The sequence below is a fragment of the Apteryx mantelli genome, chromosome 19 (genome assembly GCF_036417845.1).
Source record: "Apteryx mantelli isolate bAptMan1 chromosome 19, bAptMan1.hap1, whole genome shotgun sequence".
Classification (NCBI taxonomy): domain Eukaryota; kingdom Metazoa; phylum Chordata; class Aves; order Apterygiformes; family Apterygidae; genus Apteryx; species Apteryx mantelli.
In genome coordinates, this window is record NC_089996.1 from 7,811,208 (window position 1) to 7,836,533 (window position 25,326).

Consider the following 25,326-nt stretch of genomic DNA (forward strand, 5'->3'; position numbering starts at 1 on the left):
GGCTCTGGCTCCTTGCCCCAGCCCACCATATGTAGCTGGCAGTGCTTGTCTCTCCCTCCCTCCTCTGATCGCTGTATTATGTTTAGTTTGGGAGATTCTGTATCTTGCTGCAGGACCCCCATGTGCTGGGGAACGTGCTCGCCTGGAGGATGCTACTGAGGGAGAGAGAGCAAATACCACTTGCAGAAAATGCCTTTCATGCCTGCATTAAAACTGCTTCTACAGACTTAATGGATTAGTCCTTAATGCGTATTAGCGGCTGAGGGCACGCGTAGTTGGTGTTAGGCTCAGACCGCTGCAGGAAGAGGATGTCACCTGCAGATTAGGTGTGTGCAGCACCGTTTGGGGTCTGCCCATGCCCACCCCTCCGAAAAGATCACTCCCCTGCGGGTGAGGCTGGACATCGCACAGCTGAGGCAAGTAAGGTCGGTGCAGCCTCTCGGACAGGCAGCTCCAGCTCTGCGCCTTTCCCGGTGACTCATCCACGTAGGAGCACCCGGGAGGCGGCTGTGTCTGGCAGAGCAGGGCCACGGCGCGGGGCATCACCCCAGGGATATCGGAGCAGGAGCGAGGGGCGCTGCCTGAGGCGCGTGGGGCCCGGGATGGGAAGAGCAGGCAGGCTGTAGGACAGATGGGAGCTGTTTTGGCAGGGCTGCGTGTGTGAGGCTTCCCCGGTGCCTGCCTGTGCTGCACCTAGATAGAGCCACCGTTCTGAATCCCTTGGTTTCGCGAACAATAAATTCCCTTACTAATCTTATGAAACAGAGGAGGAAAAAAAAGTCATAAATGACTTACCTACTTGAAGCTTGTGGGCTCTGTATTGTGTTAAACATTAACCTGCCCTTCTAAGCCAAACTACTGACTCTCTTGATAATTCTGAGGCCCAGGCAGCCAAAGAAAAGGATTCTTTGTCAGACAATATTTCAGAAAAATCCCTTCAGCCATTTTCTGTCTCTTCATGTTTGTTTGGCCCTGCGGTATAAAGCCTGCTCCACAATTTACTGTTTGTATTTGTGCAGTCAAGCTGATCTGATGACTGTACCCTTAGCCGTGGCTCTGAAAATATTGGTCACCAACGGTTCCACAAAGGCACACGCACGCTTTGCACACATAATCATGCACACATGCATAACTGTGCACTTAATCACACACATGTGCACATGTAGTCAAACCCTTAATCAGGCACACATGCGCATACACTGATATGCGAGGAGAACAGAGAATGGTCTTTTGATCTTCAGCAAAATGTATCCCCATGAGTGTTCCAGTATTAAAAGTAGTCATGCTTGTGTCCATAATCAGAGATACGAAGGCAAGAATAGACCAAAGGGTTTAGCATTTGGGAGTGAGTTCTGCTCCTGACTCTGCCACCTCTTGGTGTATGAGGTGGGGCAAATCACTCTGCTATTGCTTCTCCTCCATAAATCGTGACTAATGATTTCAAAAGAACCAGTGTAAGAGTAATGCATTGTTTCTATGGGCTTAGGCGCATCTTTACTTAGTCAACAAAGCTGCGGTGGTTTAAAACTTTGCCTGATGCCATAGATTTTTGTTAAAATCTTCCTGCTAAAGGTCACAGCCTAACAGTAATACAGCATAGTTATGCTATAGGTAGGTAGAGTTGTTACTGCTATGGATGAGGGAATGTGTGAGTGCTCCTGAGCTGTTTCAGTGCAAAGTCTGGCTGCTTAGCACTGACTGCCCCAGCGATTTCAGCTGGGTCATCGGACTTCACACTAAATGCTCAAGAGGGTTCACATAATCCTTTTGCCATATCTGTTGCAGGGGCACAGATCTCTGCAGGGGCAGAGAAATGATAAGAAATACCTATGGGACTGCACCAGTTTAATCTAGCTCACCTATTTGTTAAATGAACATGTGCTTAAGCTCCAGTGAAGGTTAGGACTACTCTGTCCCCATGCAATGCCAGCTTGGGGGGGGGGGGGGACAGAATGGCTTTCTGGTATTGTGAAGAAGTCTTAAAATTTTAGGAACTGAACAAAATACCCTTTCATACTAAAATCATGACTTTAAGCTGACAGAAGTTCCTCACGTAGCCCAGACTTGTGCCCTGCACCTTAGCGTGGGTGAGTCATCCAGTCAGTGGAAATCTTTCCGCTGACTTAGTCCACTCCTTCCTCCACAAGTGAGACTCCTACATTTCAGCATGCCTTTAGTCATAGCTGTTCTTAATTTGCTTTTTCTTCCTGTCTGTTAATAATGCCCCCAGCTCATTGCATTTGCCTAATTGCCCGACATGCGTTGCACAAAGGAGCAATCAGGAGCACCTCTAGCCTCCTGGTGGAGCCACGCGCTGAGGTACCCGAGTGATATCAGAGCAGAGCCTCTCCTTTCCCGAGTAATAGTTAGGGTAACCTGGGGGAGGATGACAAATCTCTGCTTTGGGAAGCCGGTTATTTGATACGTGGCTCTGCCGAGCGGTGAGCAACGCTGGGGTGCGCGCACGTACGCTCAGCCTGGGTCTTAAGACTGCCCCAGCGCTTCACTCGACTTGCAGCCCTGCCGGAGTCCTTCCCGTGTGGCTTTAAAGAGGAAAGAGGTGTTTACACTGCAGGGTGCCGACAGGCCAGTAACGCACTTTGAACTAGAAACCGCCCGACTTCAGAGCCCAGCTGACCCGAGCAGCTGGGAGAGCCCCGCGGGCTGTGTCCAAGCCGTGGGGTGTGCCGGGCTGCCGGCGCGAAATTCCCTGTCTTCCCTTTGCCGAACTGGCCAAACTTACTGAATTTTCCAGGGCTGGGAGTTGGCAGGAGACATCCACAGAGACCATTTTGTTTTCCGAGTGGGGGGGGAAACGTTAAAATGCCGGCGGGGTCGAGCTCTGCTCTACCCCTGCCGGTACCAGGCGAGTTGGAACAGTCCATAACTGGGGATGAGATTAGGAAAGGTGTGTGCTAATTAATGGGAGCGCTGGGCCGGCGGCGCGCGTGGATGCCGCGGAGGAGGCGTGCGCGTCCCCTCCCCATCCCGGGCTGCGCGCACAAAAGGATCAAACCCGTCGCACATCACCCCGGGGATTATTCGCGGCAGCAACTCGGTTTTGCTCCTATGTAACATCTCGAAAGAGCAGCATGAGGAAATCGTCGTATTCAGGTGAGCCAGCTGTGGCCCCGTTGGGTCTCTCCTCTCTCTCCTTTTGGTCTGGCTTTGGAAAAGAAAAAAGTTTTTGGGGGGAGAAAAACAAACAAACAAAACAAAGTACCATTTGCACAAGCCCCTCTCCCTCCAAGTGTGTCTGCAGTGGAGGAAAGCGACTGTTTCCCTGTGCATAAACAAAACTCGTCGATCAGTGGAAAAGGCTTAAAAAGCAAAACAAATCCAGGGAGGCAGGTTGTGCCAGCTGCAAAGCAGCTTTCATGGTGGGGAGTTTGTTATTCGGAGGACACCTGCGACTGCGCATGGGGGGCTGCAGTGCTGAGTGGCAGCTTTAAACGCATCTGGGATGATGGTGGTGTACAGCACCCCAGCTGCACCCCAGGCTGTGAGAGGCTTTCAAAACCCTGGTGCTGGAGAGCCTGGATCCTCTCGCGCCCCACAACTTTCTTCTTCCCTCCCTTCCTCTCACCCCACCTTTTCCTGACTTCCCTCGTGCTGCAAGCGATCTCTGGGCCCTCAGCCCTCTCTGACTGATACGAGCTTGTCCCTCCTCAGCTGAAGGACAACCACTGCAGCTTCATCAGGGTTATCTTTTTGCCTCATGGAGTGTGAATCACTAGGAGACAAGGGGTCTGAAGGTCTCCTGCTCTCTCCTCCTGTCCATTCCTTCCAGCAGAGCTCTGGCTGGCACTGAGTTTTCTGAAATACAGCGGTTGTGGTTTGCAGGTGGGAGCAAGCAACCACAGTTGATGTTTATTCTCTAAGCTTTTTGTGAAATCCCACCAGCGACTCCAAGGAGGTGACTGTTGTGCAACAGTGCAGATAAGGCCCCCATGAAAGGTCCATCTACTTCCTCCATAAGCTCCCTGGCAGCTGGCACACAGGCAACTACTTCAGGTGCCAGACTTTGCTCTACAGCTGATTTCTCTTCTGTGCTGGCTGCCGGCTTGTGCCTCTATGTTCTGTAAGCCAAATTCTGCCCTTGCCTTCACCCTGGCTGTTCTTGAGATATGGTGTCATCATGCTGGCCTCTTCCAGGCGTCCCAAGTCCTATGTCTCACCGCACTGCAGGCCTGCTGGGGGCAGCCAGCCTGCTGTGATTCACTTGGCCACGTAATGGCCAACTGGCCGCCTCATGATCTCATAAACCACAGGAGCTCGTGGTTTGTCTTCGCTTTGAAAATTCCCTGTGTGATGCCGATGCCTATTTATTGTTTAAAATTAATTAGTAATGTTCCTCTTTGGTACATTTCTCTTAGTGTCACTAAACAGACTGCCAGGGAGGTTTTATTAGGGCTTGTATGCTAGGAACCAGAGGAGGTCTAAGCATGATTATTAGCACATTTTTATGTAATAAAATGGGTATTAATGGTTGTGCATTACACTTAAGGAAACCTGTTATTTGGCCAGGCCTTCTGAGGTGTATATGGTAGTTGCCAGTCCTGGAACAGACAGAGGAGGTGCAAGAACAGGGCTGGAGATAACAGCTCTTTTTCTTATGAGCAACGGTTAAGTATTGTGTGACCTGAAATCAGAACTTTTTGCAGATGAAGCTGAGTGGTTCTTAATGACTTTGCTTCAGGTTGATGTGTGCTGGAGTGAAACTGTGGCACTGCCAAAGCCCTTGCACGAGCGGCATGCATCTCCTGTCAGAGTGCCTAAGTCAGTGTTGTTCCAAATCCATGCATTAGTTTAGTGTTGCTATTAAGGTTGATTGACATCTGGTTAGTACCTTTTAGTTCAAAAAGGACTGTAGTTATATTTTGGAAACCCTTTGCTTGCCTTGATTTTTGCCTTGGTACGTGGCAGCTGTTTCAGGAAAAAGGGCGGAAGAGTCGTATTAGCCACCTGAAACAACAGGATAATTGCACTGTTACCGCCATTAATTTTGCAAAAAGCATAGGCAACTTTTTTAAGCAGCTCTCCTTTGTTGCAAAAGCTCCAACTATACAGCTTCTCACAATGCTGTGCTGGGGCCGTACCTCTCTACTGATTCATAAGGAAGAAAGGCACACTATGAATCACCTACCGCACTTAGGAGGCCTTCTTTGGAGGGCTGCCATCTATGCTCTGGATAGAGCCAGCCCTCATTATCCTATAAATCTGATGGTTTTACGAATCGGGGAACGGCAATGGTGACTTGCTTTGGGGAATTTGACTTGGAATCCAAATTACTTTTCAAAGAAACGAGGAAGGCATACTGAGTGCTGCCAGTCCCTTGCTGTGCAGACCCTCTAAGCTTTTTATGGATAGGAAAAACTGATGAGATGAATGACAAGTGACTTCTCTGCTACAATGCCTGTGCTTCTCAAGCACTGTACTGACAATCCTTGGTAGGCTGGAAACAGAGTGACTTGCTGAGAAGCTCCCTAAAGCTGTGACAAAAGGAAATAATAAGCATCTTCTAAACACTTTGAGGTTAGGGGGGAATGCTGAGCGCCTGGCACTTTTTGCTTTTCTTCAGGGTATTCTCAATCTGTACCGTGGATCGAGTCCCACTGAACCCAACTGGAAGATTTCAACGGACTACACAGGGATGAGGCTCCAGCCGCATCCTTCTCTGTTAACACAGCAACACTGCTGTAGTGTACTCCTGTTCCCAGGCTGTTCCCCACCCCAGACAAGATTTACCTTTTCTGAAGTACTGCAGGGGAAATCGTTACACATCTGCTATGACTTTTGAGCACATGCCACATAGGTGTGGTTGGGATAAAGAGTTTGCCTTCAGGTGCTTTACCTCTTACCAATAAACAGACGTTCAGACCTTTGTGCTGTTAGCTGCTGGCACATGCAGCTCAGCCCGGCAGGGTTTTTTTCCTGTAACGTATCTGGCACTAGCAATAGGTGGAGGGAAGAAGGGCTAGAAGGGGGTTCTATAAGGCAAGTTAAAAACAAGCAATAACCGCTGTGAAGCCACCTCTAACGCATTTGCTTTAGGGATGTCTATTATTTCAGATTTCGGAAAGGAGAGTTTTCCTGAGATGTTCTAGTTGTCTTGGAATACTTTTTTTTTCTCCTTGTTTTCTATTACTTAAGCACAATTGCATTGCCAAAAAACTGATAGACAGTCAGGATTCATGATAAATGACAAAATGATTTACAGGTATTTTCAAGCATGGTGTGAGTTGTTTCGGCCAAGGAGTGTTTGCAGTTTAAAGTTTATGTAAGGAGTTAGTATACACTAACATAAGGATTGCGCTAATTACAGTACCTCCAGAATTATTTGTAGGGGCTGTGCGTGACCATTACCCAAACTATGGACACCTAATTTATTAGTAAGGCACATGAAGAAGGCGTAACTCCTCATATATGATCTAAGGGCACAGAAAAAATGCAGGAATAACTGAGAACTCTTATCTGACCATGGCATTAGGACTTGGGGGCAGGAGGAGAATTCCCATAGCCTCCCTGACACGGGCCCTGTGTAGCACGCTGCACAGCGATGTGTGCAGATGCCGAACACCCCCAGCTCTAGTCCAAATCGGCAGCAGTTATGAGTGTTAGGAGTGCAAGTGAGGCTTATACTCAGTCAAGAGGTTCCCGTTGTTGCTACAGTATGTGAAATCATTGGTAGATAAAGCCAAGTAAGAGACTAAAGATCAGACGCTGATAAATTTGCTTTGCTCCATATGGTTGAAGTTTTGATAGCAATCAGCCGAAATGGCCTTCCTCAAGGACGTGTGACAGTGACCTTGAACTCAAAGTGGCAAATTCAGGTGCTCTGCTTCTGCAGTCAGAGCCGCACCTTTGAATTAGCTAACTACTTCTCAGATCTTTAAAGGCAGCAAACTTTGAGGAAGTCCAGCTCTTGGTGGGGGTGAGTGAGAGCTGTTTAACAGTGCACATCAGTAGTATGTGTATGTGTATCACAGCATGATAGTCATGATAAGACCATAGACCATAGGCAAATGCATCACAGCAAGCTATCATCTGGCAGTAGATGAAGGAGTCAGTCAAAGCAGTGAAGAAAGGGTGAGTAGACTTGGCTGCCCTAAATAAGCATCAAGCGTTGTGGCAGGCACAGTCTGCTCTGAGGGGTCTTGGTACATCATTTTTGGCCGCAGCCAGTCTCCTGAGATGGTCCGGAGAATCTGAGGCTGACAATTATGTTCCTTTTCAGGCTGATATTACATGAGAGAAGCACAATGTAATTCCCTCAGTGGCTTTTAACTTCCCTCTCATAAAAGCTCCTAGGTGTGTCGGAGATGACACGTGGGTTGGAGAGCCCCATTGTTCTCTCCTGAACCAGACCCGGTGGCCTGTGATCTGACTGGCATTTTGTTTGTATAAGGCATGGAAAAATGAACAGGATTGTACAGACTGATTTTTTTTTTTCTTTTTTCCTCCTCTCTTTTAGTTTGCTGGCCAAACTACAATATCAAGGGAAAAATATAGTTTGGATCCAACAAAAACATTCATTTAATTTTAGGTTGTCATTTTGAACAGAAATTTGAAACACTTTGTTTTGAAATATGTAAAAATAAAAAAGGCTTGTTTCTGCCCAAAGCTATTTGCCAAATTCAGCTCAAACTCAGAGAGTTCTTACTCCCTCCAAACCTGCATTGCTTGGCCAACAAGCTATTTAAAAAAAGGGGGGGGGGGGCAAAAAAAAAAAAAGTACTGAGGATTTGCAATCAAACACAGGAAGTCAGATGCTCAGTCTGGCTATACAAACCTACTGCTCAAAACCTGAATTTGGTGCAAGCAATGCCTCTGCCAGGTCAGATTAATGAACTGTCCCGTTGCATCATTTCCACTTGTTATCTCTACGTGAAGCAGCCCTGCCTGTACCTGATGCACCTAAGCATGCTCATGGTGTCTCTATTCTAAGTAATGCTGTCCTTAGCAAAGTGCATTGCTGGACTTTCAGTGAAATCAATCCAATTTATCATTTATTCTATATTTTATACAAACAAATTGCTTTTCTTAGCTATTTAATTTAATACCTGCGTTGTCCATCTGCCCTAACACATCTAGGCTATGCTTGTCCCTGTGTTGGCTAAGCATGTGAGAAAGCAAGAGTTGCACTTCTATGTAATCTCTTCCTGTGCTTGTCCGCAGTCCTGCAAAAGGATCTGCTATCAGATGCCTCATCTTGTGGAGAGTCTCCCATGATTAATATTGAGTTACATAGGCACTGGCTATTGTACAGTTGCTTTTGAGGGCAGGCCTTGTGCTGGGATACATACAGTACAGTATTACTCCAGGGTTGTTACTAACAACTGCTATTTATTTTGTAGTAACACACAGGAGCGCTTAAGACTGGCCAGGATCCCATTGTGCTAAGTGCTGCATCAATGCAGAACAGACATTCTCTGCCCTCCAAAGCACACGATCTAAAATATAGATATTCAGACATTCTAAATATTTCACGTAAGACTCTGCCAAGTGTTTTCTGTTGGTTGGATCCAGATAGCTCCCTGGTCAGCCACTCTGGAGCTAGTGCTCTTCCTTGTTTAGGCTCCAGGAATTGGGTAGAGTTTAGACTCTCTGAATATAGACCAAAGTACTTAACTCTGCAATTTTGCAGTAACAAACTGGTTAACAAACAGGCACAGCAGACACTGGCACAGCTGCGTAGTGATTATGCAGATAGACAATGGAGTAAGGGCAATGTGTTGGCCTTCAGTCCAAGGCCTCTGCAGGACGTCAGGAGCACAAAAAAAACCCTGCACCCAGAAGTGCCAGGACTTCAGTGTCACCCTGTGTCCTCGCCATGTAGTGGAAGAGAGTAACTAGCAGAGCCACAAGGTGTGTAACAGCTCCCTGGGAACCTTAGCACTTTGGTTATTAGGCTAATGGTTTGTGTCCTTGAACATGTTGCAGGCAGAAATTTCTACACCAGGTGGTTTAGTCACAGCCAGCTCCTTACAACCTTACTCAGATCCTTTCATTTGAGCTCATTTTCTGTTGCTTCCCTGCCTTTCCCTCTTGCATGCCTCTGTGCTCCCATGGAGTCGTGAGGAAAGTCAGCTTTTGCCACCCCTGCGGGCCAGCTGCTTGCTTTCACCATCAGTGACAGAGCAGAACTGAGGCATTTGTAAGATCAGTGGGAGCGTGGGGGGTCCTGAAGGGAAGGGAAAGGCTGGATTAGGAGAAAGTTTTGCAGACCAAGAGCAGGGAGGAGGGATCCTGGTACCCACCGTGCCATCCTGGGGTGAAGTGCCTTGGAAATGCTGATCCCTTGCCCAAGGCTTTGGAAGTGGTGCACTGCTTGGTATTGTGTTGGCACTGGGATACATTGCGTTACTGAAGTTACAGGAAGGAAAAACAGCAAGGACTACAAAATGAGCTTTTTTTCTTGATAATCTTAGAATAGCAGGAGGTTGGTGCACAAAGGGCTTTGTGTCTTATTTTCAGGAGGCTGAAAGCTCTGCAGGTTGGCTTGGTCAGCTGCATAGACTTAGAAGAAGCCATAATTCAGGTCTGTGTGAAAGCCTGTTGATATCAAACGTCCGCAACCCCCTCCATCCTTGCTTTAAACCCCAGAACAAAAGAGAAAACAAATATGATCCAGTTCCTGCATGGCAAACACTTGTTCATTGTTTCAGGCAACCGCATCTCTGATTAGTCTATGCTTTAAACTCGCATTTTCTGACCAGTAAACAAAAGCCATGATGCCCTGTCACATTTGCACACTCTGCCTGGTGGGTTCTTGGGTTCTCGTTCTCTCTCTCTCTCTCTCTCTCCCCCCCCCCTTCCTCTTATGTTTTTTTGCCACTCGATCTAACACATTAAACTGTTCACTGTTCTGTCTCTGCCTGAGTCACTTCCCCTTCGCTGAGTGCGCTATTGGATTTGGCCTTTGACATTCGTGCTGGCTGCTGCCATCAGTATTGTTGTTTGTACTGTAGTAACATTTAGAGACGCCCAGAAAGAATGGGTACCATTGCCCTAGGCACTGAGGAAATGTAGGGTAAAATGTGTGTGCCCTCTCTTCTCCCATGCCTCCAAATTTCTAGATAATTAGACCGGACAGACAGTGTATGAAAGGGGAATAGAGGCAAAGTCCAGTGTCACGGTCCCAGGCTGAGGCCATGGCTGGAGGTGCAGCATGGCTTAGGTTTGCAGTTTGTGGCCTACATCTAAAAACCATTAAACTAGTAAGTATTTTGATTACTTCTAAAATTTTTCTGGCATGCTTAACTCTATGCTTCCTTGCTGCAAAGAGTGAATTGCATGTGTGGCATGTTCTATCAAAAAGCACAATCATTATTTTTCACTCTCACGCTGACAGATTATATTGCTGTGTGAAAATGGTGTGTACTGCAATCACATGTTTCTGGTGTCTCCTGATGACTGATATAATCTTGGCAGGCCGAGCGCTTCTGTTGCAGTGCCGTGCTCTTCTGGCTGGCAGAATCCGTGGGACAGGTTGTGCTGGGTGCTGTCTCTCAGCATTGGGTGTCTGTCTGGCAGAGTAGCCAGATTTGGCTGGTCCATGCAGCCAGTGGTAGAGCTTTGCTTCGGATAGCATAACATCCCAACGTCTGTTAGGAATAGTTCAGAGAAGCAGGGGAATCCATCTGCAGAGAAAGCCAAATAAAAAACCGCAATATATGCGCAGAATGTAACAAAAAGCCATGTGGGGCCTGACTTGGGTGACTAACTGCTTTCTCAGAGGTGTTCGTCTTTCTATTCCTACCTGAGGTGAGCAAGGACAAGTGTCATGTGGAACAAGGAAGTGTTGCTGCAGCGAGTAATTCCCCGGTGGGCTCATGGCAAGCAGGTACCTGAGCGGCGAGGAAGGATGAAGCTAGCAGACATTCCCTTCTTCTCTCTTTTGTTCCCTTCTGCTGTGCCTGCTCACGTCTGGTCTTGCCCAGGCTCCGGCTTGCCCAGGGCCGGTGTTGCGCGGGACCCTGCTTGCGTCCATTTTGAAGATGAGTGCACGGGCGTCACCAACCGCACCTCGAACCGGCAGTGCTTCAGTGCTTGTGTCCCTTCATCAGGTTTCCATTTGCTGTTTGGCAGGAAAATCCTTCCCAAAAGCAGTGCTGCTTGTCACTAGATAGTAAATAGGTCTTTTTGCATAAGGCTATTCTGTCCTCTTCTAAAACAGACAAGAGATGCAACGATTTTTCAGCATCAGGTGGGTTCCAAATCTGGGGCAAAGTCTGTGGAAGAGGAGAGGACTTTGTACCCCCTTGAAAGCGAAGAGTGATCTGTGAAGATTTAACCTGTTACATATGCATGCAAAGTCACTTCTTTCTTTTTCTAAGCTCCCTGGGGACGTGCGGGGGCTGGCGGGATCCATCTGTCCCTAGGCAGAAGTCAGGCCCTGACTAAGAAGCCACCAATGGGCTGGGCCAGGAGAACTGAGGCCTCTTTTCCTCCCTAGGGAGGACTTGAATGTTTTGGGTGAAGTTATCCAGACATGCCCCATCGCAGCCATGCCTTGTCTCTTTGGCTACGCTAACACCATGCCCTGTGCTTAGTACTTAGACACCTTTTCACTAGCGCGAGGTCCAATTTAAGAAAACAAAAGGGAGTTTCCCTTCCTGCCTGTTTCCAGTATCCTCCGGAAGACCAGCAGCGCTCCCGTGCTCACGCAGCCCCTGGGTGTGTAGAGGTCTCATAGTGTACGGAAACCTGATCCTGGAAGCAGGGGTAGGGGTTGGAGAGAGGCAGCGCAGTCGCTGGTGAGTCAGCCCTTTCCCACACTGGCGTGCAGTGACCTACCAGGGACAGAAATGACCAGAAACACCCTTGGAAGTGTTTACATTTAGGAGGGGGATTCATCGCTGCCTGGGAATCTGCTTCCTCCTGTGTAACTAATCATCCAGGCTACGGCTGGTGGCAGGACCCCGTGGTCTTTAAAAGGTCTTTTCGGCAGCTGTTGTGAGATGTGGCACCCAATCTATCTCTGTGGCAGCCCAAAAGGGAATCCCAGCTTTATACTTAAAAGGCAACTTTCCCTCTCATGTATACAAAATAGCCGCTCATAGAGCGGCAGGGGATTTCAGACATCTCTGGAGCAGAGGACAGCATCGGTGTGGGATAACTCTAGGAGGAGGGGAAAGGAAATTTTTGTTCAGTGGTGCTGCGTTTGTGAAAGTATCTGGCCATGCTGGGCAGATAGCAGCTCATTTTTAAGTTTTTGCTCAAGCGTTAGAACCGATGATTGCATTTCAGCAGTCTGAAGCACGAAGTAAGTTATTTCCCTGAGATGAACATGTGAAGCCGGGGAGGGCAGGTACCAATCTGATGCCCAGAGCATGTAACGTCCCTGCTCCACTTCCCTCAGAAACACAACACTGATGCCAAGTGACCCAGAGGCTCTCAGACAGAACAGATAGGAGATAAACTGGAGGGGCCCTTTCAAGCTGGAACTAGAAGCAAAAGGTTTTTTTGTTGTTGTTGGGGTTTTTTTGTCCATACTAGAAGAGTATTATTTACAGGAAACACTTTGTGCAGCTCAGAGATTTGTTTAGAGAAGGAGTATAGAGGGAGGGGACAGTTAAAGGCATAATGGAAATGAAAAAGGTCATAGTTGTGCTCAAGAAAATCCATAATTTTCTAGTGTGGGAGTATTGCTGTTCTGGGGACCGAGGGAATAACAGAGCTCAGGCTCTGATTCCCAGTGGGAGAAAGCCTTCACAGAAAGGATGGATTTGCTAAGGAACCCAGCCTCCACTTAGGCTCCCCGATGATGCACTTAGCACCCAGCAACTCTTATCGAGGCTTCACAGGGCAGAGCCCACATCAACTGGCCTGGGGACAGAGACGGTCTCTGGCAAAGTTTTGTTGGCCCAGCTTGGTGGAAGTTGTGTCCCATAGCAGGCGGTCACTGATGCCAGAGAAACTGGCCAAGCCAGGCCCTACGGACCTACCTGGGGAGCAAGCCGGAGTCCCCCTGGTAATCCACAAAAGCAGCCCTGGGTGTAAGTTTACTTTAGTTTTGATGTTATCAAGGGAAATGGGGACTGACTATAGCTTGCTATATAATCAGAATAAACAAAGGAAACGAGTACAAGATGCCCTCAGCAATTACTGCCAAGAACTGTTGTTGAATGACTCAGTGGCAGAGTTGCAAGTGCCTGGACACGTACAAAAAAAAAGTTGCTAAGAAGAATAACAGATCTTGGATGGTTACAAGTCAGGACAAAGGATTTGCACATGCTAGACCATGGGAGGGTGGTGGGGATTTATGCAACTGAATTTCAGATTGATGAAAAGCGATGAATTAACATTACTGGGACTGGAAGCTTTGGTTTGCCCACAGGAAGGGTAAAGTCTGGACTGCAGAAGAGTGAGTGTCCCCCTCTGACTTGGCTGGTGGTGATCTCCCCGCCTGCCCAGGAGTATTGCAGAGGTGAGGGGGGGGTCAGGCACCCAGACTTCACAAGTGCTTTGCCCTCCTAATATTCAAATTTCTTTCTGAGATGACTGTCAAGTAACTTTTTAAATTAGAACATATATAAAATACCTAAAATCAGTAGCAATAGGATGAAACAATTCACCACCTTCATGGAATTCAGTTAGAATCTCTGAAACTTGATGTTGCCAGTCCAGTCCCAAAATGCCAGCATCCTCCTCTTTCTAGCTGTTTGCTTTAGGAAAGCTTTTCTACCTCACTGTTTTTTCAGTTTTCTAGTGATAAAAGGAGTGATCTGTGGCATGTTGCTTTTATGTAAGGTCCATTGCTACAAGCTCCAGGAAATCCTTAAAATCAAATGTCTGTGATGTAATATTACAACCCTGTCTGCCACCTGAAGGATTTCTTTCCCCGTTGGTGTCCTGCCTTCAGATGTTTAAGAGAGCATGTTTTACTGAGTTGGGCATAATACTGAGAAATGTGAGCTCCTGAGCTGTCCTCTAGCTCTACCATAAACACCACATTCTACCCTTTGATTTCTCATGCCTCAGGTTCAGGTACATAGATTACGACTCTCAGAGTATTTACTCAACGCAGTTCAGACTCGCACAGCCTGAAGAAATGACGTTGCTGCAGTTAATTGTCCCTAGGCATTAATTGTCATTCAGCGAAGTCTGCAGCTGTAAACACTTTCTCAGATTGCTGTAGTGACAAGTGAGATGCTTTGGTTGGCTGCCCCTGTGTCTGAACATGGAAAAGGTTGTTGGGGCTGTGCAGTTGTAAGGGGATGTCATGGCTTGGGTGGTCTTTCCCTTCCGCTTTGGCAGCTGCAGCACAAGGCTGTGATTTATTTCCTGGAGTGGATTTTTGTCAGATAAACCTCCTAGCAGTGATATAAAATAATGTGACAGCTGATTTCTGCAGTTAATATTGTGAACGACGAGCTTAGCCGTTGAGAGTTTGATCCATCTGTCTGCTAAGGTTTCCGATATTCCTACGTGGCATAGCTTTCTGTCCCTCCTAGCTGTGCAGTCCCACGACGGGTGCTCTTTCACACACCAGTCACTGTCTAGGAAACCAGCATCAGGAACAGATGTTTTAAAATAAATGTCATGATTTTCTGACAGTGTGTATATGGTGGGGGGAGGGGAGGCTGGCTGAAGACTCTTTTTTGGCTGGAAAAGTATCCTGGAAAAGTAAAAGCTGTGCTTGGGCTGCTGTAGAGGAGGGATACTAAAAAGTTTATATATAATACTGCATAGGCCTGACCTCTTGTTTTTTATCCAGTTAACCCTGGTCATTTCCTACTTATTGTCCAAACAAATTATTCTGAGTGACACCCCTTGGAGATGCCAAAGCAATGTGGTTTACAACCTTCTCATGGACGCACATTTCAGCTCAAGCTCAGTGCCTCCTCTTGTAGCAGAAGTCTGGCTTAATGTGCGGGTCTTATTGAGCCGTTCATGTCCTTTGGGCAATGGGTGTAAGTACTGGAGTCCACAGGAATGGCTATATACCAGAAGGGTCTCTGGTGTAGCTGTACTGGGTCCTTATGATTGCAGGCATCTGTGTTAGACCCTTTTATAAGGCTCGTATTCCTCGGTGGAAAGTTTGTGGGCTGCTCTTGGCACAGTTCATAATACAGGAGAAGGGTTAGCAACTGCATGCACTGGGAAGCAAGTAACTGGAGGAGCAGCCCAGGGCATGGTCACATGAGCCCCTGGAGAGCTGGGAGCAAAACTTGAACTTAGTCCTGGGTAAAAATAAAAAAAAAAAAAACAAAGTGCCTTCATTCTTAGCACTGTGGAAATATTGCTGTGTCTGAAGCCTCCTCCATCTGCCTCTGATAGACAGGCTCTGTTATTGAGAAGCCTATCGTGGAGGGTAAGAAATGTTTTTGGCAGATCAGGTGTACAGTAGTATGGGATCAGTGGGTGGAAAAACAGGAGCGGGGCTGCAGCGGAGCTGTGCACATTGCAGCAAGGTGGTGTGTGCTGCCACTCTAGGCACTGCTGCTTGCTGCTGTGGACATGGTGGTTGTCCATAGATCCTGGGAGAGGAACAACTTTACTAATGGCCTGAGTGTGCTTCCACCTTAGACACCCCAGGAGCAGATGTGTGAGCCTGTTGCTCTTTGCTCTGGGGTTTGAATGAGTGGGATTTATAAATATTTTGAGCATGTCTGCAGCTAAAGGTTGGGAAGAGAGAGACAGGAGGAGAACTGGGTTCCACGTGCTTCCAGGACTAATCTGGTCACTTCTGGGAGAGGAAGAGGAGAAAGTATGGAATCTTGTAAAGATGCAAAGGAAACGAGGAAGGCAGCAAGGGCAACAATTTCTTCAGAGGGATGTGTGCTAGAATGACCTAAAATAGCCAGCAGTTACTGAGGGCATACTGGGAGGGAAGCAGGAAGAGTGAGCTGTGATAGCACTCTGAGAAGGTAAAAGCTACACAGGTAACACAAATTATATTACAATTGCAATTCTTGCTTGTTATATATGTTATTGCAAGTAGTTTGGTGAGGTAGTTTGAATTCTCATGAGCGCTGAAAGAAGTTTCTGTTGATGACTTTACTCTGTGAACATGCTTCTCGGCGAAGACATCTGCATGGGAATTCACCTTTCCCATAAATAGCACAGTAGCCATAAACAGTTTGTAGCTTTGATTTCAGAGTTTCCCTTATATAATCACATCATAGGTACGGGCACAAGACACTCTTTGTACTTTTCAAACGGACCCCAGGCCCCAAAGTATGAGAATGATGCCTTGTTCAAGATGCCTTAGTACATGTGGGTAAGTCTTCTCAGCTGGATAGCAGAAATGACAACCACAGGATAGGGGGGAAAAACTTAGGTTTCTTAGAAAATCAGGAGCATTCAGGAACAGGAGTTACTTAATTTTTAAAAAAAATTTTAATAATAATAATAATGATGGTTTGTTGTGAAAGATGGTGTCACTGGGCAGAGAACAATGAGTCCGAGAAGAAGGAGACATGGTATTAAAATACTCATCTTTCACTCAGCATGGTAATAGTGTGACTCCATATGGAGTGTACACTGTTCAGATATCGGGTTGATGATTTGTGGCTTTTCTCCTTCCTCGTTCTCATCTCCTCTTCTGACTACGGACTGCCTAGGCTCCGGGTGCGGGGCAGATGCTTTACCTGGGATTGTTCTACCCTCCCTTGCTTTCAATGTTGAGATGACCTTGTTTGAATTTCTAGGAGAGTATTGAAACTTGCAGGGGTGGGTTTGTTTGCGCTTCTCTGTGACCAAATACCTGGCTGTCACATGATGCTGGAGCAGGTGGTGTGCAGGACGTTGTCTAATTCCAAGGTACTCAAAGTTTCAAGGCAAAATCATGGTTTATTAACAAATCCTGGGAGATCCCTTTTGATCCTGTTCAGTCAGGGATGTCTGGGCCCTGAACCACTGCAAGGGCCTAGATGAACAGAGGGCTTTAAGAAGAATTTCCTGACCCTGCTGCTATAGAAAAACAGGGTGCATAAGTTGCAAGCTTGCAGAAGAATCTCAGTGGGGGCAAAGGGTGCAGGTGGGCTCCTCTTGTGGAGGGGGCAGGTTGTGGGCCAACTGTCTGTGTATGAACTAAGGAGGCAAAAAGATACCATACTGTCAGGCCAGCAGCACTGGGGAAGGGTATGGTGACGCTGAGGGTGAATATGGATGGTTTTGGAGACAGCTGCCTCCCAAAAGGTTTGAGGTTTGCAGTAATTGTAATGGGTCTGGCACCATCAGACGTTGTTGTAGGCCACCGTGGGCACTCTGCGCATGGGCCTCTTGATCATGGGAGCTGCTTGTGCTAATAAAGGAAATGCAAGCAGTTTAAAAATATATCTAGGTGTCTGACAGAAGAAGGCACCAAGAGGAATTTCACAAGCTTTAATTCTACTGGCATCCATGGGTACTTTTAAAGAGCCTTCTTGGTGCCTCTCTGTATCCATAGATGGTTGAGTCCTACCTCCCACAGTTGATGATAAAATCTGTCAATTTGGCCCGTGTAGGATCTGAATGTTCTGTAGGACTCTCCTGTAACCACTGACTTGAGGGAGCCCAAGGCAGACTAGACCTTTGCACTGGTTCTTGCTGAATTGCATCCTGTTCCTGTTTTTGGTTTTCTTTGTTGTTGTTTTTTTCTTTAGATCATTTTCAATGCATCATGATGAATTTTGAATTCTAATATTCTCTAACATACTGGAATTTGTGCCAGCTTGGGATGACCTTTAACTTTTATAACATACTCTATTTCATGTTTCAGGTGGTTAATGAATGATGCACCCTTAGGTGAAAGCATAGCTCAGACGGTGATGTTTAACCTATAAACGACAAGATTTGGACAGATGCGAACCCTGAGGCTTGTGGGTATCTGTGACAGTGTGAGGAGCTGAATCTGGGCCTCCTGGGATCTCTGGTTATCATCCTAAATTGTGGGCTGTCTTTCTTTCATAGTCACTCCCCAGACTTCCCCAAAACGCGTGGTCACCGCTTTGTAGCTGAGAGTTAGCAGTCTTCTCCTGCTGCATCAGTGCAGCAAGTGACTGCTTTCGGTACTTCAAGCTTTCAGAAGAAGTGACAGCATCCCTCCATGGCACTGTGGCTGGAGGGGTGGCTGCCAAGGCTGCTTCCCTGGTCCCGATCATGAGAGGAGGATACAGCTGTGTCATGTTAAGGATAGGCACCGTTACAGATCTGATGCCTCAGAAACTCTAAATATATTTAGTCTGTACCAGGGAGCATTCTTTTCTGGCTCCAAACATACTGTTCAGAGAGGTGCTTTCATGGAGAGAAAAAGGGATGCCAGCAGGAAACTTGCTGAGACAAAGCAGAAGCATTTTCTACCCATGAACTCAGCTCCCAGAGATAAGGTTGGAATTTTAACACCCCTCGAAGCATCCTCCCTTGGCCCCCTGTCCAGCCCTGCAGTCATGTCTGGGTGAGGGGAGATTCCCTCCTTTGTGGAGGTTTGGCTTGGGAAGCAAAGGGTTGGGGCAGGTTTGGGCTGGACGATATGGCAGTGTCACAGGTCCCCTCCGGACGAGAGGTCCTGGAGTCCTCTCTGACTGGAAGAGGTGCAATTCATGGAAGGTCAGCCTGTCTGATAAACCAGCGGTTTACTGGTCATCGGTAGTAACCTGAGTCTCCAGACTGGTTCAGGGAGAGCCAGCTTTGGCTTGGTCAGCAGCAGCCTGTGCGTACGGCATTCCCGATGGGCTTCCTGCTGAGCGTCATGGCTGTGCCAGTCTGCCCCAGGCAGCACCCAGAGCCAAGCACAACGTACCACCTAGCTGAGGACGATTGCAAACAGCAGCATGCACTGAACCGCGTGCAAATTATTAACCACCTTCCTCTTCGTGTCTTCTCACGCAGTTAATCCTGTTGCTGGTTAAGCACAGGAAAGAAAAATGAAGTAGACCGTTGCTATCCCTAGAGAGCAAAGGGGTTCGAATTGGATTACTGTTAATTTGTCTCCTTTTGGATTAATAAACTGTACCTTCTCTCTTGCTCTACGCAGGCTTTGAAAAGGACACCACTCAACGCCTGTCTTTGATTCATTGCCTTAAGCAGGTCATAGACCTCATCTTTTATTACTTACGGTGTATGGTTCAGGCCCATAAACTTGACCATATCAGGAATCTACTCTCTTGCTGCCAGTTAACACAGTGCAAGGTCTTAGCATTTCTGGGAATTACTGTGTGTTGAGGGGAAACATTGCAGTGCTGGCGTGCACACTGTTACTTGCAGGGTGAACACCATGAAGTCATTTTGGTTTGGGTTACTCAATAGTTTCAGACAGGGCTTTCTGGGGAGAATCCACACTAGTACAAAGCAAATCTCAGTTCTGTGTATATATGTGTATTTGTGCTGCAGAAATAGCTCCAATTGCTTTTTTTTAGTGAGTATATTCATACTGGGGGCTGAAAATCTTTATCTTTTTGAGGATCTGGTAAGTGCTTGGGAGAAAGGAGTTTTGGATTCTGCCTTGACTTTATTAGTAGGTCACCCTTATGCTGCTCTGTTACACCAAGCATGCCATATTCAATGTACAATGCTGCCTTTCACTGAAGCCTAAAGACTAGATTTTGTGCCTCCTTGTGTGATCTGTTTCTTTTTAACAAGCTAAAGCTTCCTTAGATGTTGCAGGCTGCTCTCCATGCTCTGAAATGGTTTTCACCTGTGCCAGGAGGGATTTCATTTTGCCTTTCTCCAGGGCTGACCTGTTTCAGCAGATGCCAGGTGCTTTATTCTTTCCCTGAAAGTTCCCACTCTATACTGGCAGCTGGAGAAACCCATTAAAGTAGAGAGTTGCTTTGTGACCACTTGGCATCTGTAGAGAAAAAAGTGTAATTGTAGTGGTTCCTACAACTGGGGTTTATTTAAATGAAACTATTCTGCCCCTCTGCAGAGATGACTGTTGGAGAACATGGATTAGCAGAATGATCTCTGTTGGGTCTAGAGTTATTTTTGTGCTTTACAAAAATTTAAAAGGATAAACCAGTCAGATATTCATACTTATATATTGTTTCTGCTTCTTGTTTTTAAGCGGCTTTAGCACTTTCTTCCTTGTTGGTTGCCAGCATGTGTGTGCCTTACTCCTCTGATGTGCAGGCGTTGGACACAACAGATGAGGGATTCTGGGGCTTAGCATATATTGGCCAATAAGCACTTCTGAAAATCTGGCTGTTCTTTAAATGCCTAGATGAGAGAATCACAGGGAATTTAATCCTAATGTTGACTGCTGGGCCCTCACAGATCTAGCCCTGAGCTGCTTGTGTTGCTGACGTTGAGACTGTGGTCTCTTTCTGCTAGTGTCCATCCGTGTTGGAGACAGAAGAGCAAGCTGTAAATGTGGCATTGATGTTTTTAAGAACATTTAGGTTCTCTCAAGATGCAGGTAGAGCTGTACTACAGTTTGTAAAGGCACTTTTGCAAGCTGTACTGTAAGCTGATCTGCAACATTAAGCACTCAAATACTTCCTAAAATTGGCGGAAGTTCTCTTCTATTTCGGTTTCCCTGCTTACAGTCACTATTAAATGTAATTGTAAGATACAAGGAAAAACATTCAAGGAATGTTACTAGCTTATGAAATTGAATTGCCTTGGCTACTTCTGGGGCATATTTTGTAGGGAAAAAAACTCCATTATATAGATTCACTGCTTCCTAGTGGTCTCAAAATGAAATTTCTCTTCTTACCCATTATTCTTTGGCATTGGAGATCATTTCAGTAACCTATAGATAGTGCCCAAGTCATTCTTTACAGTATAGATAAAATGTAAAAACATTAAGTAACATATCCTCCCTGCTCCCATAAGCAGGGGAAGTGTTTGACACCTCATTTTACAGGCAGAGAAACCACTGTGTGGAAGAGGAAGGTTATGTGCAGTGTGCACAAATGTGGAGGAGGAAGGTTGTGTGCAAAGTGGTAGAGCCATGACTGTAAGGGCAAGGGCCCCAAGGGGCAGCTGCAATCTGAGCTGAAATTATCTGCATAGGGCTACCAAAGGAGCTAGTTTCTGAACCACAGCTTGGATTTAGGAATTTTTGACTTCCAGGCAATTCTGTGTAATATCAGAAGATCACAGGGCTCTTACACAAGTGTTTCAAACTCATGACTGCAAAGTGGGACTGTCCAGGCTGCCGCTCCCCTAGGGATGCTCAGGTGAATCAGCTGTGGTTTGTGTTTGCAACCCGAGGTATGTTTGATGTAGAGAGAAAAGTGAGCATAGTTTGCTTGAGCTTAATGCTTTTCCAAAACTACCTATTTTCAATCAAGTGGCCATACAGTTTATTCATCTTGACTCCATATATCTGTTTAAGTTCCTGAAACTCTCCTGAGTGTCCTTGTGAATGGACCCTGAGGGCCCACAGCCCTCAGACTGTCTTTTGCAACATGACCGTCCTGGCTAAGGAGGGAATGGGGTTTAGCGAACGTGGTGGCTTGGCTGCCTCGTCACCTGCCCCCAGTTCCTTAGTCTGGATGTTGCACAACTGCAGCGAAGCACAGCTCGTACAGCATGGAGGGAAACAAGAGCACTTCGGCATGAGACTTGGACTTGCATGTTTGCATCTAAGCAAAAACCCTGGCTCTGTTTCCTCCCCCCCCCCCCCCCCCACCGCAGTGAGTCAGATATGGGTCTCAAAGCCTATTTGTCAAAGCCTGGCCCTTATCCAGCTGGGAATGAGCAGCTGGTCACCGAGGCTGGGCAGCCTGAAGTAGCCATGTCTGCTCTGGGTACCCCGTTAGCTACGGGCGCTGCTACACCTCAGCCAGGCGAGCCCGGTGGGTCATCCAGGCTCAGGAGAGCCCTTCACCTGAGCCCTTTTCTGCGGCAGCACTTTGGGTAGAGAGCAGCTGCCTCACTCTTTGTTATTGCCTTTTCTCCTTTATGCAGCCCCATCACTCTCTGGGAAAAATCAACATTTGCCTTTCAGAGCCTGGCAAACGGAAGGGGTCTGTATTACGTCCTGATGGCAGCCCCAGGCTTGCAGGGCTCTGGGGATAAATTCGGTGATGTCTGCAGGGGGACCCTCTACAACAGAAGTTCAGGAGTTCTGTGCATCTAAAATAAGAGCAGGAAAGCAGCCAACAGTCACTGAAGAAATAAAATTTGGTTTGCATTGAGGTTACTGGAAGAAGGCAAGAAATTGATTTAAAATAATATAAATAAGGGTGTGTTTGGGGTTTTTTGCTTGTTTTTGTTTTTTTTTTCCTCCCCAAAGCAACACATTGCTGCTGAGTGTGATAAAGCTTCCCAGAGTGTCAGGGTGCAGCAGAAAGCCAGATGCTGATGTTGGGAAGTTTGTACCAGGACTTCTCCTGCATGGTCAGAGCTAGAGTGTTATGGGCCTGCAGGGACTGGGTAGCAGAGCCATGGCGGAGTCTTGGGGCTGTTTGATCCATAGGAAAATGCCAGATTGCTGTTTAAAAGTCTTCTTTCTTCATTCAAATCTGTCAGTGGTTTTCTCCAATTAATCCATGGCAATTCCCAAATGAACCCAAGAGAATTTGGTGCATGCTTAAGTCTGGATGTTGTAAATGTTTGGGGTTTTTTGGAAGGCAAGGGGAAGGGTCATCTGTTTTGTGCTGTGTTTGTACAGTGCTCTGCATGCTAAGCCCCATCCCTAGTCCATTCAGGCTCCTGGATACTGTTGTACTATTAGTGCTAATCATTAACTAAAGTGTTTTTAGCTGCTGAAACTCTTGTGGCAGCTGGTTAATGTAAGAGTTTGATAATTTCCTCCTTTGAGCAAGGCCACAGCTTGGAAATGAGCTGAGACCAGCACTATTAGTTCAAATGCCTTCCCTCTTTGCCGTCTCTGCTGGGGCACTGCAGGTTCTGGAGAAAGGAACGGGGTGGGCTCCAAGCTGCTCTCGTGACGACTGCAAACTCTGAGATATCCTTGCAACACCCACCCGTGCTCTTGGAGGTTTTTCTATATGTGATGAGAAGGCCATGAGGACACAGTCTGTTGTAGTTCTTAGGTCCTGTTTCTTATCTCTCATGGATTTCAGAAGCTAAAGAATGTGTGTAAACGAGGAGAGTGGTGAAGACAGGGCAGATTTAGTGGGGCACCATCTCTTTGGAAATCTGGTTAACTTCAAAAGTGAACTGGAAGTAATTTTAGACTTGACGGTAGTTACAAGGTCTATTCCTAATCAGTATGGTTTCACAAGACCAATCTTCTGTTCCTTTATAAATCTTTTCCCCTCCCCTCCTGCTGCTCTATAAAAGCATCACATAAAACAGCAAAACTGACAGTACACATAAAGACCCACTTTTTCCAGTGCCTTCCAATTTATGTGAATACTTGCATTATGAATACACATTTGTACAAATCATCTGATTTGTCAGTGTGGTGACGTGGCATCGTTTCTACTGCCCAGTCAGATTACTGAAACATCCTAACCAGAAGGATCACAGATGATGACTAATGCGCTTTTTCATATGAAGAATTGCTTGTGCTAATTTTTTTGCTGCTTTCATGATTGTCCAGTGTATCTCTGAATAACAACTATCAGCTGTCTAGGAATCTGTGGATAGTAAAGAACACACCATCACAAACAGCAGGGAAATGATTTTGCCGTTTCCATCAAGAGAATAACTGAGAACCCTGTTTTGTATGATGCAGCTTGCTCACCTCAGAATAAATATAAGAGAAAGAGGCCAACTTGAAGCTTAATTTAGCTATTGAGCAACTTGCCAAAGTACTTGGGGTTGTTCCAACATTTTAATCTTGACATTGAGATTGAATGTCTCTGAAAAGCCAAGGCTTAGTTCCAGCACTAGTTACTGGGCTTGATTCAGGGATGACTGGATAAAAATGTGTGGTGTGGGTTTTGCAGGTCTGTCGAGGCAATTTTAAATGTTCTCTTCTGGCCTTAAACTCTATGGATGCATTAATTGCTTTCCTGAGAATTATTGCAATTTAATTTGAATTAAAATCTTGGATCAAAGCCTGAACTTGAGCAAAGATTAAGGTGTTGGGTCTCCTGTCGTCTTTCACCACCATGTCTAAGTCTGGTCCTGCTGCCTAACTTAGCCCTTCACTGTGGCCAGGAGCATTGAGTCTGCAATGGTTGGCTTGGAGAAACCATTCTAACTCTGGAAAAATTGAAGTTTAATTGTTTTTGTCTCTTATTAGCACAAGCTTTTGGAGTGTTTTTTAGTATTAGAGTGTGTTTGGCACCTGCCAGAAATAAAACATTGTGGTAGGAATATATGCATCTTGCTAATGCCAATTTTCCTGTGGTTTCCTTGAGGGTTATCTGTAATCTAGCCTTGGGCTAGATTCTTTCTATGTATAAACTCATAGCTCCACTTGTGTTAGTGGTGCTATACTGATTCGCAGTGCTGTGTCTGGCCCTGATCTGATTATATCCAACTACCGTGTAGGTGAAATTGTTGGTGGCATTTTAGGCCTTGCAGTCTGTACTTAGCTTTAGACCTGGACACGCAGTGCTTGTTGGTGTGCCCGTGTGATAGGAGCTGTGTTGGAGAAGGGTACCGGGGAAGGTACCCATGGAGTTTGCAAACACGTTACTTGGGAGCAATGGATGCATTCATGCCTCCATCCCCATGAAAGCTCAGTCTGCTGTCAGAGATATCTGATCCGGGAGGAAACACACAAGAAAGCATGCGCGTGGCTTATAGTTTCTTATTTGGAAAGAGTCTCCATTACAAAGAATCTGGAAAAGTGTCATTTATTCTTCAGTGCATGTTTCCTATTAATGCTGGAAATGAGCATGGATTTTTCTTTTCTTTCTAACATATTCCTTTTGAGGTTAATGTTGCAAGTGGATTTCAAGTTGATGGAAGTGAAGCTGTAATTGGGTTGTTCACTGGAGTCAGATCTGAAAAAATACACTTCCTCCTCTTCCTGGACTACTTTGCAAGCAAACATCTCTCCTTTGCAGTCCTCAGCTGCCCCACTGCCCTCTGCCCTGACCTGGCTTCAGTGACCATTGCTGCCTGGGTTTGTACGCTCCATGCATGCAGGGTAGCTCTGCCTGTGTAATGTGATGTCCTATGTCAGCATTAAAACTTTGCAGCTCAATCTCCAGTACCAGTCTGGTATATTGGAGAAGCCACTGAGGCAGTGGTTATGCAGTGTAGATGAAACCACATGCAGGTTATGCTCTTCCTGATAACAACTCCAGCCCCCATTATTGATGAAGTCTTCTCCAGGAATTTTATCTAAGGAACTTCAGAATCCATCTGGGAGGAGCAGGATGAAATTCAGCTGCCAGTGAAGACAATTTTTTTGCCCACTGTCTGGATAGTACTTGTGAAGTAGATAAAATGAGATAAATTTCACACTCTATATGGTCCTAAGAGTATTGAAATGCATATGCAAATCCTAAGGAGAGGAAAACT

General features: G+C 46.4%; 1 protein-coding gene across 1 annotated transcript in view; it reads left to right on the forward strand.

The window, feature by feature from the left end:
- Nucleotides 1-2,913: 2,913 nt before the first annotated feature.
- The window catches only part of SEPTIN9 (septin 9), a 169,421-nt gene continuing 147,008 nt past the window's right edge, over nt 2,914-25,326 (forward strand). The window contains exon 1 of the mRNA XM_067308114.1: nt 2,914-3,114. Coding sequence (XP_067164215.1) covers nt 3,093-3,114 — 22 coding nt within the window. The 5' untranslated portion in view covers nt 2,914-3,092. The remainder of the gene's footprint in view (nt 3,115-25,326) is intronic.